An 11,991-nucleotide genomic window follows, 5' to 3' on the forward strand; every position below is an offset into this window, starting at 1 on the left:
TAGTGATGCTGAGATGAGACGGACCACCCCGGAAAGGTGGGGGATACAGGGATGGTCAGGTCTCCGCAAGCCATCAACAGACAATATGTCGATACGTCGGTGTCTCAACTCAGGGCCGCTGTCCCCTTGTTCCTTCCTCTCTGGGCTCGTTTTCCAAACTATTTGCTTAATGTGATTCCCAGCCAAGTCGCACATGAATAATCATGTTTACCCTACTACTGGGGTAAGGTAATCCTGCGCCTCCCGGGGTGGGCGGGGGGAGGGGGAGGAAGTGCCTGGCCGTCCCATTAATTACCCGCATCCTCCCCTCTTCCACTGCAGAAAGGACAGTGTTCTGCCCTTGGTGGCCATGGAGCCTCCGTTCCCCACCTCCAGACCAGACAGCTGGAATACCTCCTCAGTGGCCGCAGAGTGGCAGACAGGTGGAGGCGGCGGGAATGGGACAGCGGCAGGACCGGCGCCCTCGCCGGGAGCCCGAGCCGTCGTGGTGCCGGTCCTCTACCTGCTGGTGTGCGCGGTGGGGCTGGGCGGCAACGCGCTGGTCATCTACGTGGTGCTGCGCCACGCCAAGATGAAGACTGTCACCAACATCTACATCCTCAACCTGGCGGTGGCCGACGTGCTCCTCATGCTGGGGCTGCCCTTCCTGGCCACGCAGAACGCCGTCTCCTACTGGCCCTTCGGCCCTGTGCTGTGCCGCCTGGTCATGACGCTGGACGGTGTCAACCAGTTCACCAGCATCTTCTGCCTGACCGTGATGAGCGTGGACCGCTACCTGGCTGTCGTCCACCCCATCCGCTCCACGCGGTGGCGCCGCCCACGGGTGGCCAAGCTGGCCAGCGCTGCGGTCTGGGCCTTCTCCCTGCTCATGTCTCTGCCGCTGGTGGTCTTCGCGGACATCCAGGAGGGCTGGGACACCTGCAATCTCAGCTGGCCGGAGCCCGTGGGTCTGTGGGGCGCCATCTTCATCATCTACACATCTGTTCTGGGCTTCTTCGGGCCGCTGCTGGTCATCTGCCTGTGCTACCTGCTCATCGTGGTGAAGGTGAAGGCCTCGGGCGTGCGTGTGGGCTCCGCGAGGCGGCGCTCGGAGCGCAAGGTGACGCGCATGGTGGTGGTGGTGGTGCTGGTGTTCGTGGGCTGCTGGCTGCCCTTCTTCATCATCAACATCGTCAACCTGGCCGTCGTCCTGCCCGAGGAGCCCGCTGCCGCTGGTGCCTACTTCTTCGTGGTCATCCTGTCCTATGCCAACAGCTGCGCCAATCCTGTGCTCTATGGCTTCCTCTCTGACAACTTCCGCCAGAGCTTCCGGAAGGTTCTGTGCTTCCGAAAGGGCTATGGTGCTGAGGATGTGGATGCCACGGAGCCACGGCCCGAGAAGAGCAGCCAGCTACAGGAGGCCACTTTGGCCGCATGCAGCTCAGAGGCCGATGGGCTCATGCAGACCAGTAGACTGTGAGGGCCGCTGGCCGACGTACCTGGCAGCCCCCACCCCCGCCTGGTCTGGGTTTCTCGCTAGGCCAAGCCCTTCTCTGAGATGTGGGGACCTGCTCCCCAGGAACCTGAACACTCTCCACGGTGTGAGGGCAGCTGCCTGGTGTGAGGCTGTGGGTGGCCCTGCAGTGATGAGCTGCCACTTCCACCTGTCTGTTCTTGTTGCGCAGGCAGGGGTTCCAGGGCCTTAGGTGGTGGGGGCAGGGGCACCGGCTCAGGGGTCCCAGGCAATGGTCAGGGCATCTCGACCTTTCAGTCCTGCCCCAGCCGGTGTCAGCCTCCCAGCCTCCACCCTCTTGCCACGTGTGTCCCTCCTCGGGTCAGCCCTGTGCCACCTGATCAGCGCCAAGTGCCACACTGTGAAACTAAAGACTCCGAATGTGCTGGGCTCTGGCCTGTGCCCCCTGGCTCCTGGCACCTGGGAGCTTGTTGACTTGAGACATGGCAGGTGAGAGGAACAGAAGCTGCAAATGCCCCCAGGGCGGTGAGAGAGGGTGATGGCTCACCTCTGCTGCTCCGTCTCCCTTCCTTCTAGCCACAGTCCCCAGTGAGGGGAGCAAGGAATGGGGACTATGGGTTCAGTGGTCAGAGTGGGTGGGGAAGGCGGCAAGTGCAGAGGGAGAGGGAGAAGCTGAGCTTGGGGGGTGAAGAGTCAGCCCCCAGGTTTCTGGGTGAATGGGTAGGAGCACAGGTGTCCAGAGGGGCTCAGGGCAGGGGGCCTGGGTCACCGGCAGAGGCTGTCCTGGGAAGGGGGCAGGTGAGGACACGGGAACTTACAGTTACCTCCCCTGCTTTCAGCAGGGCCTTTGGGCTGCAGAGGGAGCGGAGATGAGAGCAGAAGAGGAGAAATATCCAAACAGCAGTGTGGGGAGCAGCCTCTCAGTGCAAATAGCAGCAGGCTGGAAAAGGCTGCGTGGGTGGATGCAAACGCCAGCAAATGCCAGGAATGTCTGAGTCCCCCAGACTGGAGTGGTCCCATCCACCTTCCAGAAATGCCAGCAACTCCCACCACCCAGGTCCACAGCTGGGTCCCAGAGAAGATGCCTGCCCAGGCCTTGCTGGGGCCCTGAGTGCCCTGGGCCCCTACCCAGGGCTGGACAGAAAGGTCCAGGGTATAGGGCCTCACTCAACCTGCAGACCCCCTGCCTGGGACAGCCCTGATGAATGCCACCTCACCTGAGCTTCCTCTGCAGCCCAGAGCAGGACCCTAACCCTCAGGTGGGCAGGGGGAGCACGGGAGCCTTGTTGGGTGGGAGAAAGCCCTGGGTCTTGCCACTGACCCCAGGCAGAGGCCAAACCTTGGAAACAGTGGCGAATTGAGGGCGCTAGAGTTTGAAAACCACTCTCCTGAATAAATTACAGAATAAATGTTTGACTCCTTCCCAAAGCAAATATTGTCCCTGGAGCCAAGGAGCCGGCGCAAATCAGAGCGCGCGGGTAGGGGGAGGTGGGCAAACACTCAGCCAGTGATCGGTGGACACTTAGAAGATACCACAGTGGAAGGTGTAAACAATAGGGGTTAAAAGAATTGATGTGCATTTGCCTTGGGGCTGGGCAGGGGGCTCCTCTCACTTCCTGGGAGGGATAGGATCTGAATTTGGCCTCAAGGGATTGGGGAGGAGCTTGTTTGGGTCCCCTGTCCTTGGCTGGCTGCCTTGAGGGATCCAGGCTGTCTCTGCCACTCCTGGGCTCAGTTCCAGGGAGCAGGGGCAGCTCCTCCTTGTGGGGCCCACAGAACCTGAGACTGGAGTCACGGGGAGCTGGTGGCTAAACCCACCTTCACCTGCCCTGAGGACCAGCATCCCCGGGAGGGAGGGGTAGGTGCCCTCGGTCCAACCTGCTGTCGGCACCCCTCGGTCAGGCCTCCCTTTGGATCTGAATGCGAAGCGCAGCCCTCAGAATGACTCTGGGAGTCAGCAGATGGCTCGGAAATCTCTGCCCAGATCAATTTCTCCCAACCAATTCGAGTGCGCCAGCCCCCTCCCGGGCCATGCCAACTGAGAGTGCCCACGTGGGGAGGACAGATGCCGGCAGCACCCTGATCTGTTCCTGCCTGAGCGGGCTGTGAGTGTGCGCGTGTGCACACGGGGCCTGATGGACCCAGTCGGTGAGGAGCCTGTGGGATGTTCCAGGGCACTCCGTGCAGCCCATGGACCCGGGTCTGGGTGGGAGCCGGGGAGAGGCGGCCATTGTAGCAGATGCTGGTGCTCAGGCGAGGGCGGGCCACTGAGTGGGAGAGAATAAGGACCCCCCGAGGCCTGTCATGGACGGAGCAGCAGTGTCCCGGGGGAGCGTGAGCCCAGGGAGCCAGTGGATCCGAAACAATGGACCTGGGGACCTGGGGATTTGGCTGGGCCTGGCTGCAGCCCTCCCACACCCAGCACAAGCTGGAGACAGCTGGGGGACCACAGAGCCGCCACCCTGCTTGTAGGTCCCGGTCCCAGCCCTGAGTGGGGCGGGCGGGGTGGCACAGAGCACATACCCTCTGGGAAAGGTGACCTGTTTTATGGGCTCTCCCTCTGCATCGATGGGTTTTATTGGCTCCAGTGGCTTCCACAATGACCTTGCTCAGGAAATCCGGCCCCCGGGGGCAGGATGAGGTTGCCCTGGGGTGGGGCGCAGAGGCAGGAGGGGTCTGTTTGCCTGGCAGGGCTGGGCACAGGGTGGGAGTGTGGCACAGTGGCAGCCTAGCCCCCTCAGGCAGAGGAGGTGCTGTAACCCCACGATGAGGGAGACCAAGGCCAGCCTGCCCTGGGGTTGGTTGAAGCTGCATTCCCAGCCCAACCCCCATTAGCACACCAGTGACGTTGGGAGCCCTGGGTGGAGTCCTGAGCAGGGGTCAGGAAGGCCCACCCCCACAGGAGGCCTGGGGCAGAGCAACAAGCCGAGGAAGGGGGGACATCAGGAAGGTCTTACCACAGGAACCCGGGGCCACAGAGATCTGTGATGTCCTTAGGGGGTGCCAGAGCAATTGAATGACATTGAAAATAGGATCTTCACTGCTCACTTATCAGGCTTCCTGTGGAACCATGGATCTCAGGGCTGGATGGAGATAGGGACCTGGAGAGACAGCTGGATCCAGGATCCACCCCTCCTCCACCTGGCCTCGGGGGCAGGGTTGCCTCCCCAAGCCCAGCTGCCACCTCCCCTCCATTGAGGCCAAGGGCACTGCCTGCCCTCTATAGACTGGCCGATGCCATCCTGGCTCCTGAGGGCTGGTCTAGCTACCACAGCTCTGAAGGGTGTTTTGTTGAATGAATAACCGAGTGACATTGAATGGTAGGGCTCTGCCCAGGTGGGAGCCTTACCTTGAAGGTCCTGTGACTGCCTAGGGGCCTGAGGAGGGTCCCCCTCCCTGCCTCGCCCTGTCTTGGGGCTCTCACCCTGCTCCAGGCACCTTGCTCCTCCCGGTGCCAGGCGCACCTTCTCACCCCTCCTTCAGGCTCTGCATGTATCTGGAGATGAGGTCGCAGCTGTGCATCTGCCAGGTTTGTGCTGACGGAGGTCAGAGGGCACCGCCTGGGCCTGTGGGGGACGGGAGCGGGGCTGCACTGAGCAAACCTCCCTCCCCTGACCCCTGCCTGGGGTGGGAGGTGAGGCCCTTTCTTAGAGAGTTTCTTCCTCTACATTTGCACACACAGGCGGAGGGGCTGGGGAGGGGCTAGGGGAGCGGTTGTGGAGCGACTGCTAATGGGGTTTCTTTGTGGATCGTGAGAATATTCTGGACATAGAGGTGGTAGCTGCACGGCATTGGGGAAGTGCAAAGGCCACTGAGATTACTCACTTTAAAATGGTAAATTTTGGTATATGAATTTCACCTAAATTTTTTAAATGAATGTTTTATTGGAATTCCACTACACGGACAAACCTAATATGGATAAGTTGGCTCCCAGACAGGATGCCATCGCTGGGGAGAAGGTTGCAGGGCCGTCCCTGTATTCACTTCTCCAGCTGGTTTCTCAGGGCACCGCAGGTTCATTGCGGATCACGACAGAGCCGCGCGGCGGGGGCTTCCTGCCTGCTGTTCTGACTGCGGTGGACTCACTCCCCTTTCATCCCCTCAGCAGTCAGGGCAGCAGCCGGCCTCATTGATTTTCGTGTCTCTGGCCCCTAACCAAGGGCGCCCTTTATCACCTTTCAGAGAGGGTGAGTTTGCCTCATCCTGCCCCACCCCCAACCTCATCCCCGCAGTTCTCAGTCGCTGTTTGTGTGTCCGTTTTTAATAAATAAGCCCAGAGGGTGTGAGGGTGATGCCGGCACTGCCTTCCCATCCTAGACCCTCTGGCCCTGTGGGGAGAGGGCTGTCTCCTAGCATGAACCGGGACTGTCAGCGGGCTCTCGGCCGCAGTCGGGACTCGCCTCCACACCAGCCCTATTCACTGAGGATGTGGCGGCTTTGGCACTTGGAGGTGGTCAGATGCCCTTCTTGACCTGACCCACTCTGGCCTCCTGAGTCGGCGGCAGCTTGGAGCAGGGCCTGCCCCTCGAAGCTTGGCCTGGCCGCCCCGGTGCCCGCCTGCCCAGGCCGCTCTAACGGCTGGGTCCATGCCATGAGATTAGAAGGAGGCAGAGTGGCTGCCGGCCTGCAGACTTCCCCTGCCCAGGGCAGCTCCTCGCCCGGCACTCCAGGCCCCGCCACTGCTGCTCCAGGGCCCTGGCAGAGGCCCTCAGCGCCAGGCTGGCTGGAAAGAGCGCGGGCTTTGTTTGGGGCCGGCAGACAGAGGCTCCCCCCTGGTCCCTCCTGGCCAGGCTGGCCCACAACACACAGAGGGTCTGGGGTTCCTGGTCAGGGTGGGAGGGAGTCCAGGGTCTAGGAGGACTGAGGACATGGTCCTTCCAATTCCCCCGTAGATACCCGTTCCTGTTCAGACACCGCTATCTCTACAGCAGAACCCTCCCTGCCACCGTGTCGCCCATTAGCACTAGCTCCTGATGCACCCACGGGTTGCCAGGTGCCCTGGGCGTTTCCAGCTATCCCACCCATAAAACAACACAGGCTAAAGGGCCAAAGTGCAGCCTGAGGCTCAGCCCAGCTCAGCACCCCGGGCGCCTCTCAGCCCTCCTGCCTCCAGCAGGGCCTGGCTTCACCAGCCCACAATGTTTCGCCCCTCGTCCTTGGCTATAAGAAGCCCCCCTCCCCAGTCTTGCTGCTACCTGCTATGTACCATGGAGGGCCTGGTCCAGCCTCAAGGTTCCATTGCCAAGTGTCCCCTTTGAGTTCCCTGAGGTGCCGGGTCTCAGGGCACAGACACTTGCCTGTCCTGACTTCAACTGTGGCTTTTTCAGGGCAAGGTCCTGTTGTGTCTGAACCCAAGACCCAGCAGGAGGGTCCTGAGCTGGCACTGGGGGTTTGGAATCACCGCCCCACCCAGGCCTGCTTCCCTGTGGAGCTGCAGGGCCTGAACGTGTGACATGAGGGTTTCATGCCTGGGACTGCAGGAGCCCCGCCTTCCTTGCCCAGTGGGGCCTGAGGTGGCAACCCCTAAGGTCACACCATCACAGCCCTCGTGGGCCAGGCTGGGAGCTGGCATCAGCAGACACGCGCAGCCAGGGGCCATGCTGTGCGGAGATGTGCCCACTGCTCAGGAGGCTGCAGGCCCAGGCTTCAGGGTGGGCAGCTGGCAGAGGGCCCTCCGCTTGCAGACAGGCCCTGCAAGGACAGCAGTCCTCTGTCCAGGCCACACCGAGAGGGACAGTCCAGTCCATGGAGTGCCAGCTCTGAGCACCACACACCCGGGGGTTCTGCGGACCCTGCCAGCCTCCATTTCTGCACTTGTCTGGGCCGTCGTGACCTGGGCCCCTCCGTGACCCGGGCCCCTCCCTCGGCTCTCTGCGCATCAGTGGGTGGGCAGGCTCCTGGACCAACCTCAGCTCAAGGGTTTGTGTTCCTGTGGAATAACTGAGCTGCATGGCAGCAGGGGTGGGCTACTGTGTTCCCACTGTACCGTGTGCCCCACCCCCCAGTGCAGGGACAGGAGGGGCGGGTCCCCACCCCTTTCTAGCCTCCCCCCATCAGCTGGTCATTGTCCTGAGAAAGTTCCCCAGTCCCAGAGCCCGATGCACGTGAGGTTTGTTTCATGATGGGCTGGGGTCCTGGTGGGGGTGGGAAGAGGGGAGCACCAGCCAGGCTGGGCCCCTTGTGGGCCCTAGGCCCCAAAGGTGGGTAAGGATGGAGGGAGGCCTGAGCCTGCCCAGCACCCATGCGGCCCCAGGCCACTTGGCAGGCACCCTGCTCCTGGCACATTGTTGGGAGAAAAGGGCTTGGGGCTGCCACCAGCCACCTCCTACCTCTTCCTGCACCCCGGCTGGTGGCCTCAGGACCCTCCTTCTATGAGGGCTCTGGCATTTCCTGCTCAGCTGGCCAGCCTGCAACTCCAGCCACCTCCACATGGCCCAGGACCTCAGCCAGCCCCTCAAGCTCTGGTGGTTCCAGACACTGCTCCTGCCAGGGCCCCAAAGGCCTCACTGCCCCAGTACCCTTGCTCAGGGGGGAGCAGCCACAGGTGGAGATGCCAGTGGAGGCCCCTCAGAGGCGGCAGCAGTGATGGGCCAGGGGGGCTGGACAGAAGGTTCTGGAGTGGCCAGGGGACAGGTGGCAGGAAACAAACAGACTCAGAGAGGACCGCAGGGTGGGGCAGCCTGATGGCTTCAACCTGCAGTGTGGACAGAGGCCTCCTGTGCAGTGAGCGTGGGAAGCTCCACCCGCCTGCACGCCTGCCAGGCTGGGCCGGGGCCCACTGACTGCTCCTTGGCACCAGGCCCCAACTTCAGCGCGTCTAAGCGTGAGATCTGGGGCTCCCTGGGCTCCCATAGGCTCTGGTGCACATTGAGGTATGGTCTTCCTCCACCATGCAGCTCATTCCAGGCAAATACAGGAACTCCGGGAGTGCCAAGTGGGACTCTGTGTTCACCAAAGGTTTGCACCCCCTCCCATTTGCTGCCCTCTAACACCCACGGCATCTTGTGTGTTTCCTGCTAGAATCAGCTCCGAGAGGACTAGCACCTGCGTTTGACCCTGGGACTCCCCAGTGTCCGGCCTGGCACCCAGGAGCTGCTTTGCAAATGTCTCCAAGGCGGTGGTGGTGGCACAGCCCTTTATAAGCGAAATGATTGCTCAACCAGGAGGCAAACTCCACAGCATCTAGAGATGCCCCGCCTAGCCCACCGCACCCCCACCAGCCCAGAGTCTCTCTTGCTCCTGCCACACCCCTCGGCTCAGCGTCTGCAAGTGCTCACAGTCACAGCTCAAACACTACCGGCGTCAATCTCATCTGTGAGGGCGAGGTCAGGCTGCGGCGTCCGGGGAGTGAGTGCTGTCAAGGGCTGGCAGTGGCAGCGTGTGGGTCTCTCTGAGGCAGCTAAAGTTCGGTGGCAGGCTTGACCAGGTGGCCACTGAAGGTGATGTAGAGGTCCCCACGCTCACCGTAGATGGCGTTGTCTTGGTCACGCTGGAACATGCGCACCCAGACGGTGTCACCTGAGGTCAGTGGCAACAGCAGGCTCTGGGTCTGCATGATGCTGCGCTCGCTGGGCTGCGCGTACAGCACGGCGGTGGCCTGCCGGTTGCACATGATGTGCAGGTAGGTCTCCTTGTAATTCCAGGTGTGCACAGTGAGGCTCAGGAAGTACACACCAGGCACAGTGCAGAGGAAGTGGCCAGACACCAGGTCAAAGGCGTCATTCAGGTTTACCAGCTCCATGTCAAAGGGCACAGCCTGGAAGGCTTTGGTGCTATGCAGCCCCTCACGCCGGCCCACTGAGAAGGCCGCGTAGCTACGCTGGCATGGGTTGCCGGGCGGCCCCATCTGCCCCTTCTGGCCCTTGTGACCCCGGAGGCCCTGGGATCCTGGTGGGCCCTCCTTCCCACTCCTACCAGAGCGACCTCTGACCCCTGTCTCGCCCTTCTCACCTGCAGGGGAGCAAGCAGAAGCCTCTGGTCAGAGCTTGATCCACTTGCTAACCACCTGGCCTCGTGAGGGACCTCATGTCCCCAACCTCTGTCTCCTTGTCTATAAGATGGATGCTAACCCACCCCTCACACAGGGCAATGAGGAGCCACACCCCGGAGCTGTGGCTGTTCTGGGGCCCATGCAGACTATTAAGCGGGGTTGGTGGAACAGTAGGAATGACTATAGTCCAGGAAGCAGCCCAAGGAAGGGTCCGAGCTGGGCTCTGAAAGACCAGAGGGCTGGGAAATTGTTACTCGAGTCCAACCCCCTGTGGCCTGCTGTCCAGCCCCAGAATGGTGCCCTCTTGAGCTCAGCCTCTGCTGCCTTTTCTCAAGGGGTCCCAGCCTTCCCTGCCCCACCTCCAGTGGGCACTGGGCCTGGGAGGGCCCACGCAGGGCGGGTAAACAGATTGAAGGGCGCCTCAGGTCCCCTCTCTTCACAGCCCCCTCCCAGGCCACCTTGCTCCTGTTCGAGGGGGCGGCTGGGGAACTGATGGCTTTTACAAGGCTGTCAGGGGCAAAGAGCCAGGGCTCGCTGTGGGCCCCAGGTGCCTTCCCAGAGCCACTCTGATAAATCGGGGCCTCCGAGCTTTGCCCTGCTCTCCTGGCCCCTCTCTCCTGTCCCTCAGGGTGGGTGCCCCCGTGAGGCAGGGCACAGGGTGGGCCACCTCTCTGTGACACTCACCTTTGAGGATTGAGATGTCGATGGTGGGCCGCACGTGGGGCAGCTGCACCCACTTCTCCCTGTCACTCCCGGGGGTGAATGAGCCGGGGGCAGCTGGGGGCCAGGCCGGGCGGCAGCAGGGCACACACAGCCGCTGGGACAGCCCCATGCTGGGCTGGGCGGGCAGTGCCAGGAGGAGCAGGAGGGCAGGTGCCGCCATCTGGGCCAGAGCCTAGGAGATGGGGAGTGGAGGGGAGAGAATGGGAGGGCATCTGAAAAGGAGATGCCCCGCTGAGTCCCCCGACCCCACAGAAGCCAGCTGTGCCCCCTTCTCTGGGGAGCCAGCAGATGGGACCTATGTGGGTCACAGAGCTAGGGGCCCTTGAGGTGCAGCAGTGGGCAGGGTCAGAGCCTCATCCTGTCCCAGACAGAAGCCTGGCTCGCCCTTCTCCGATTCTAAGCGCTCCACCCCTGACAGACACTACTGATGGAGCCCCACACTCTTTCACCCAGGCCTGGATGTGGCCTCAGAATCCTCCTGTGTGTCCACCAGGGCCACCACCCATCTGAGGGGCCTGCGCAGGGGACCGCTCCCCTGCCCTTCCAGGGGCCTTAGCAAAGCAGCCCTGGCAGCCCTTCCCAGTCTGAGCTGGTATTCTCAGGCTTCTAAGAGGCTGTGCCCTCTGTAGGCCCCAATCCCTCCCAGAGCCTTAACTCTGCACCGTAGCAGGCACCCTAACCGCCTGCAGCCTGGCAGCCCTGGTCCCCAAAGCCCTCATGGCTGGGGACCCTACGCCTGGCAGATCAACGGGAGCTGCCTCAGCAGAGGGGGGCTCGGAATCAGCCCTTCAAAACCCCACCCTCCTGTGGCCTCAAAGAGCTCTTGGGTTGGGGCAACTTCAAGGAAGGGCGGTGCCCCTACCCCTGAGGCTGGGCCTGGGGCCCGGGATGGGAGGGGCCCATGTGAGGCAGTTTCTGCCTGCTGCCCAGCTAGGCAGAGAGCAGCACCCTCGTCCTGTGCTCCCACGGGAGAGAGGCAGGGCTACTTGGGAGGCTACCTCATGTGACCCTTCACCCTGTCGTGGAAAAGATGGTATTTAACCCCCACCAGTCCTGGGCCTCCTGCCTCCTCAAACCCTCCTCTGGGACACCCTGACCCCTGGCCCATCCATGCCAGGAAGGGCGCCACTTCCCAGTTCAACCAGCAGCTACTGGGGCCCCTGGGTGAGCCCTGCATGCCCCTGGGCCTCAGTTTCCCCCCCACAAGTGGGCCTTGCCTGTCCTGGTCTCTCCAGAGGCTGTACCTAGAAGGCTCAGCCAAGGCTGGCGTATGAGGTGAGGGTAGTCCCTCCTCCCTGTAGCCCAACCTTGCTGAGCAAAGACCCAGGCCCCCTCCTCCAGCAAGCCCTCTAGAACATCAGTCCTGGGCAAAGTCCTTCCTGTTGCACAGAAGGTCTGAGACCCACTTTCAAGCTTAGCTTCCCTGGCAGGTGGGACCCCCTCCTCTCCACCCACCTCTCTGCTCCACCCCCTGGAGCCCAGGAGACCCTGTAATCCCCTCCTGGATTCCTCCCATGGAGGGATCTGACAGGAGTGGGTGTCTCCAGGGGATCCCACCTGTGCCACTGGAGCCCCTACCTCATCCCACTGGCGGTCTAGGGTCCTGGGCATCCTAGCTACCTGGCCAGCCCCTAGACCTCCTGTTGGGGTCTAGAGGGGAGCACAGACTCCTGCAAGCCCAGCCTGCCCGGGGTGGCTATGAGTACCCAGCTCGCCCCCATGCTCCCTGTTACCATTTCACGGTCTGTGCTGCTGCCTGTCTGGCTGTCTCCAGCGTCACTGCCCCAGCAGCCTGTGAAAGAGCCTTTTCATGCCCGCCCCCAAG

At 62.2% G+C, this 11,991-nt stretch overlaps 2 protein-coding genes across 2 annotated transcripts; one reads left to right on the forward strand and one right to left on the reverse strand.

The window, feature by feature from the left end:
* The first annotated feature begins 349 nt into the window (after positions 1–349).
* SSTR5 (somatostatin receptor 5) lies at positions 350–1,538 on the forward strand. The gene has a single exon (XM_024553461.3). It carries the CDS (start codon positions 350–352, stop codon positions 1,457–1,459), a length of 1,110 nt encoding a protein of 369 aa, XP_024409229.2. The 3' UTR covers positions 1,460–1,538.
* Positions 1,539–8,852: 7,314 nt separating this feature from the next.
* Positions 8,853–10,332, reverse strand: C1QTNF8 (C1q and TNF related 8). Its single transcript, XM_024553357.2, has 2 exons — positions 10,128–10,332; positions 8,853–9,403 (listed from the first exon to the last, which is right to left on the reverse strand). Exons 1-2 carry the CDS (start codon positions 10,324–10,326, stop codon positions 8,853–8,855), a joined length of 750 nt encoding a protein of 249 aa, XP_024409125.2. The 5' UTR covers positions 10,327–10,332.
* Positions 10,333–11,991: the final 1,659 nt, after the last annotated feature.

This window comes from Desmodus rotundus, chromosome 1 (genome assembly GCF_022682495.2).
Source record: "Desmodus rotundus isolate HL8 chromosome 1, HLdesRot8A.1, whole genome shotgun sequence".
Lineage (NCBI taxonomy): Eukaryota > Metazoa > Chordata > Mammalia > Chiroptera > Phyllostomidae > Desmodus > Desmodus rotundus.

Coding starts and splice junctions, on each gene's coding strand:
- SSTR5 (XM_024553461.3), top strand. CDS start 350: ATGGAGCCTCCGTTCCCCACCTCCAGACCAGACAGCTGGAATACCTCC.
- C1QTNF8 (XM_024553357.2), bottom strand. CDS start 10,326: ATGGCGGCACCTGCCCTCCTGCTCCTCCTGGCACTGCCCGCCCAGCCC. Junction 9,404..10,127: donor CGACATCTCAATCCTCAAAG/GTGAGTGTCACA, acceptor GCTCCCCTGCAG/GTGAGAAGGGCGAGACAGGG.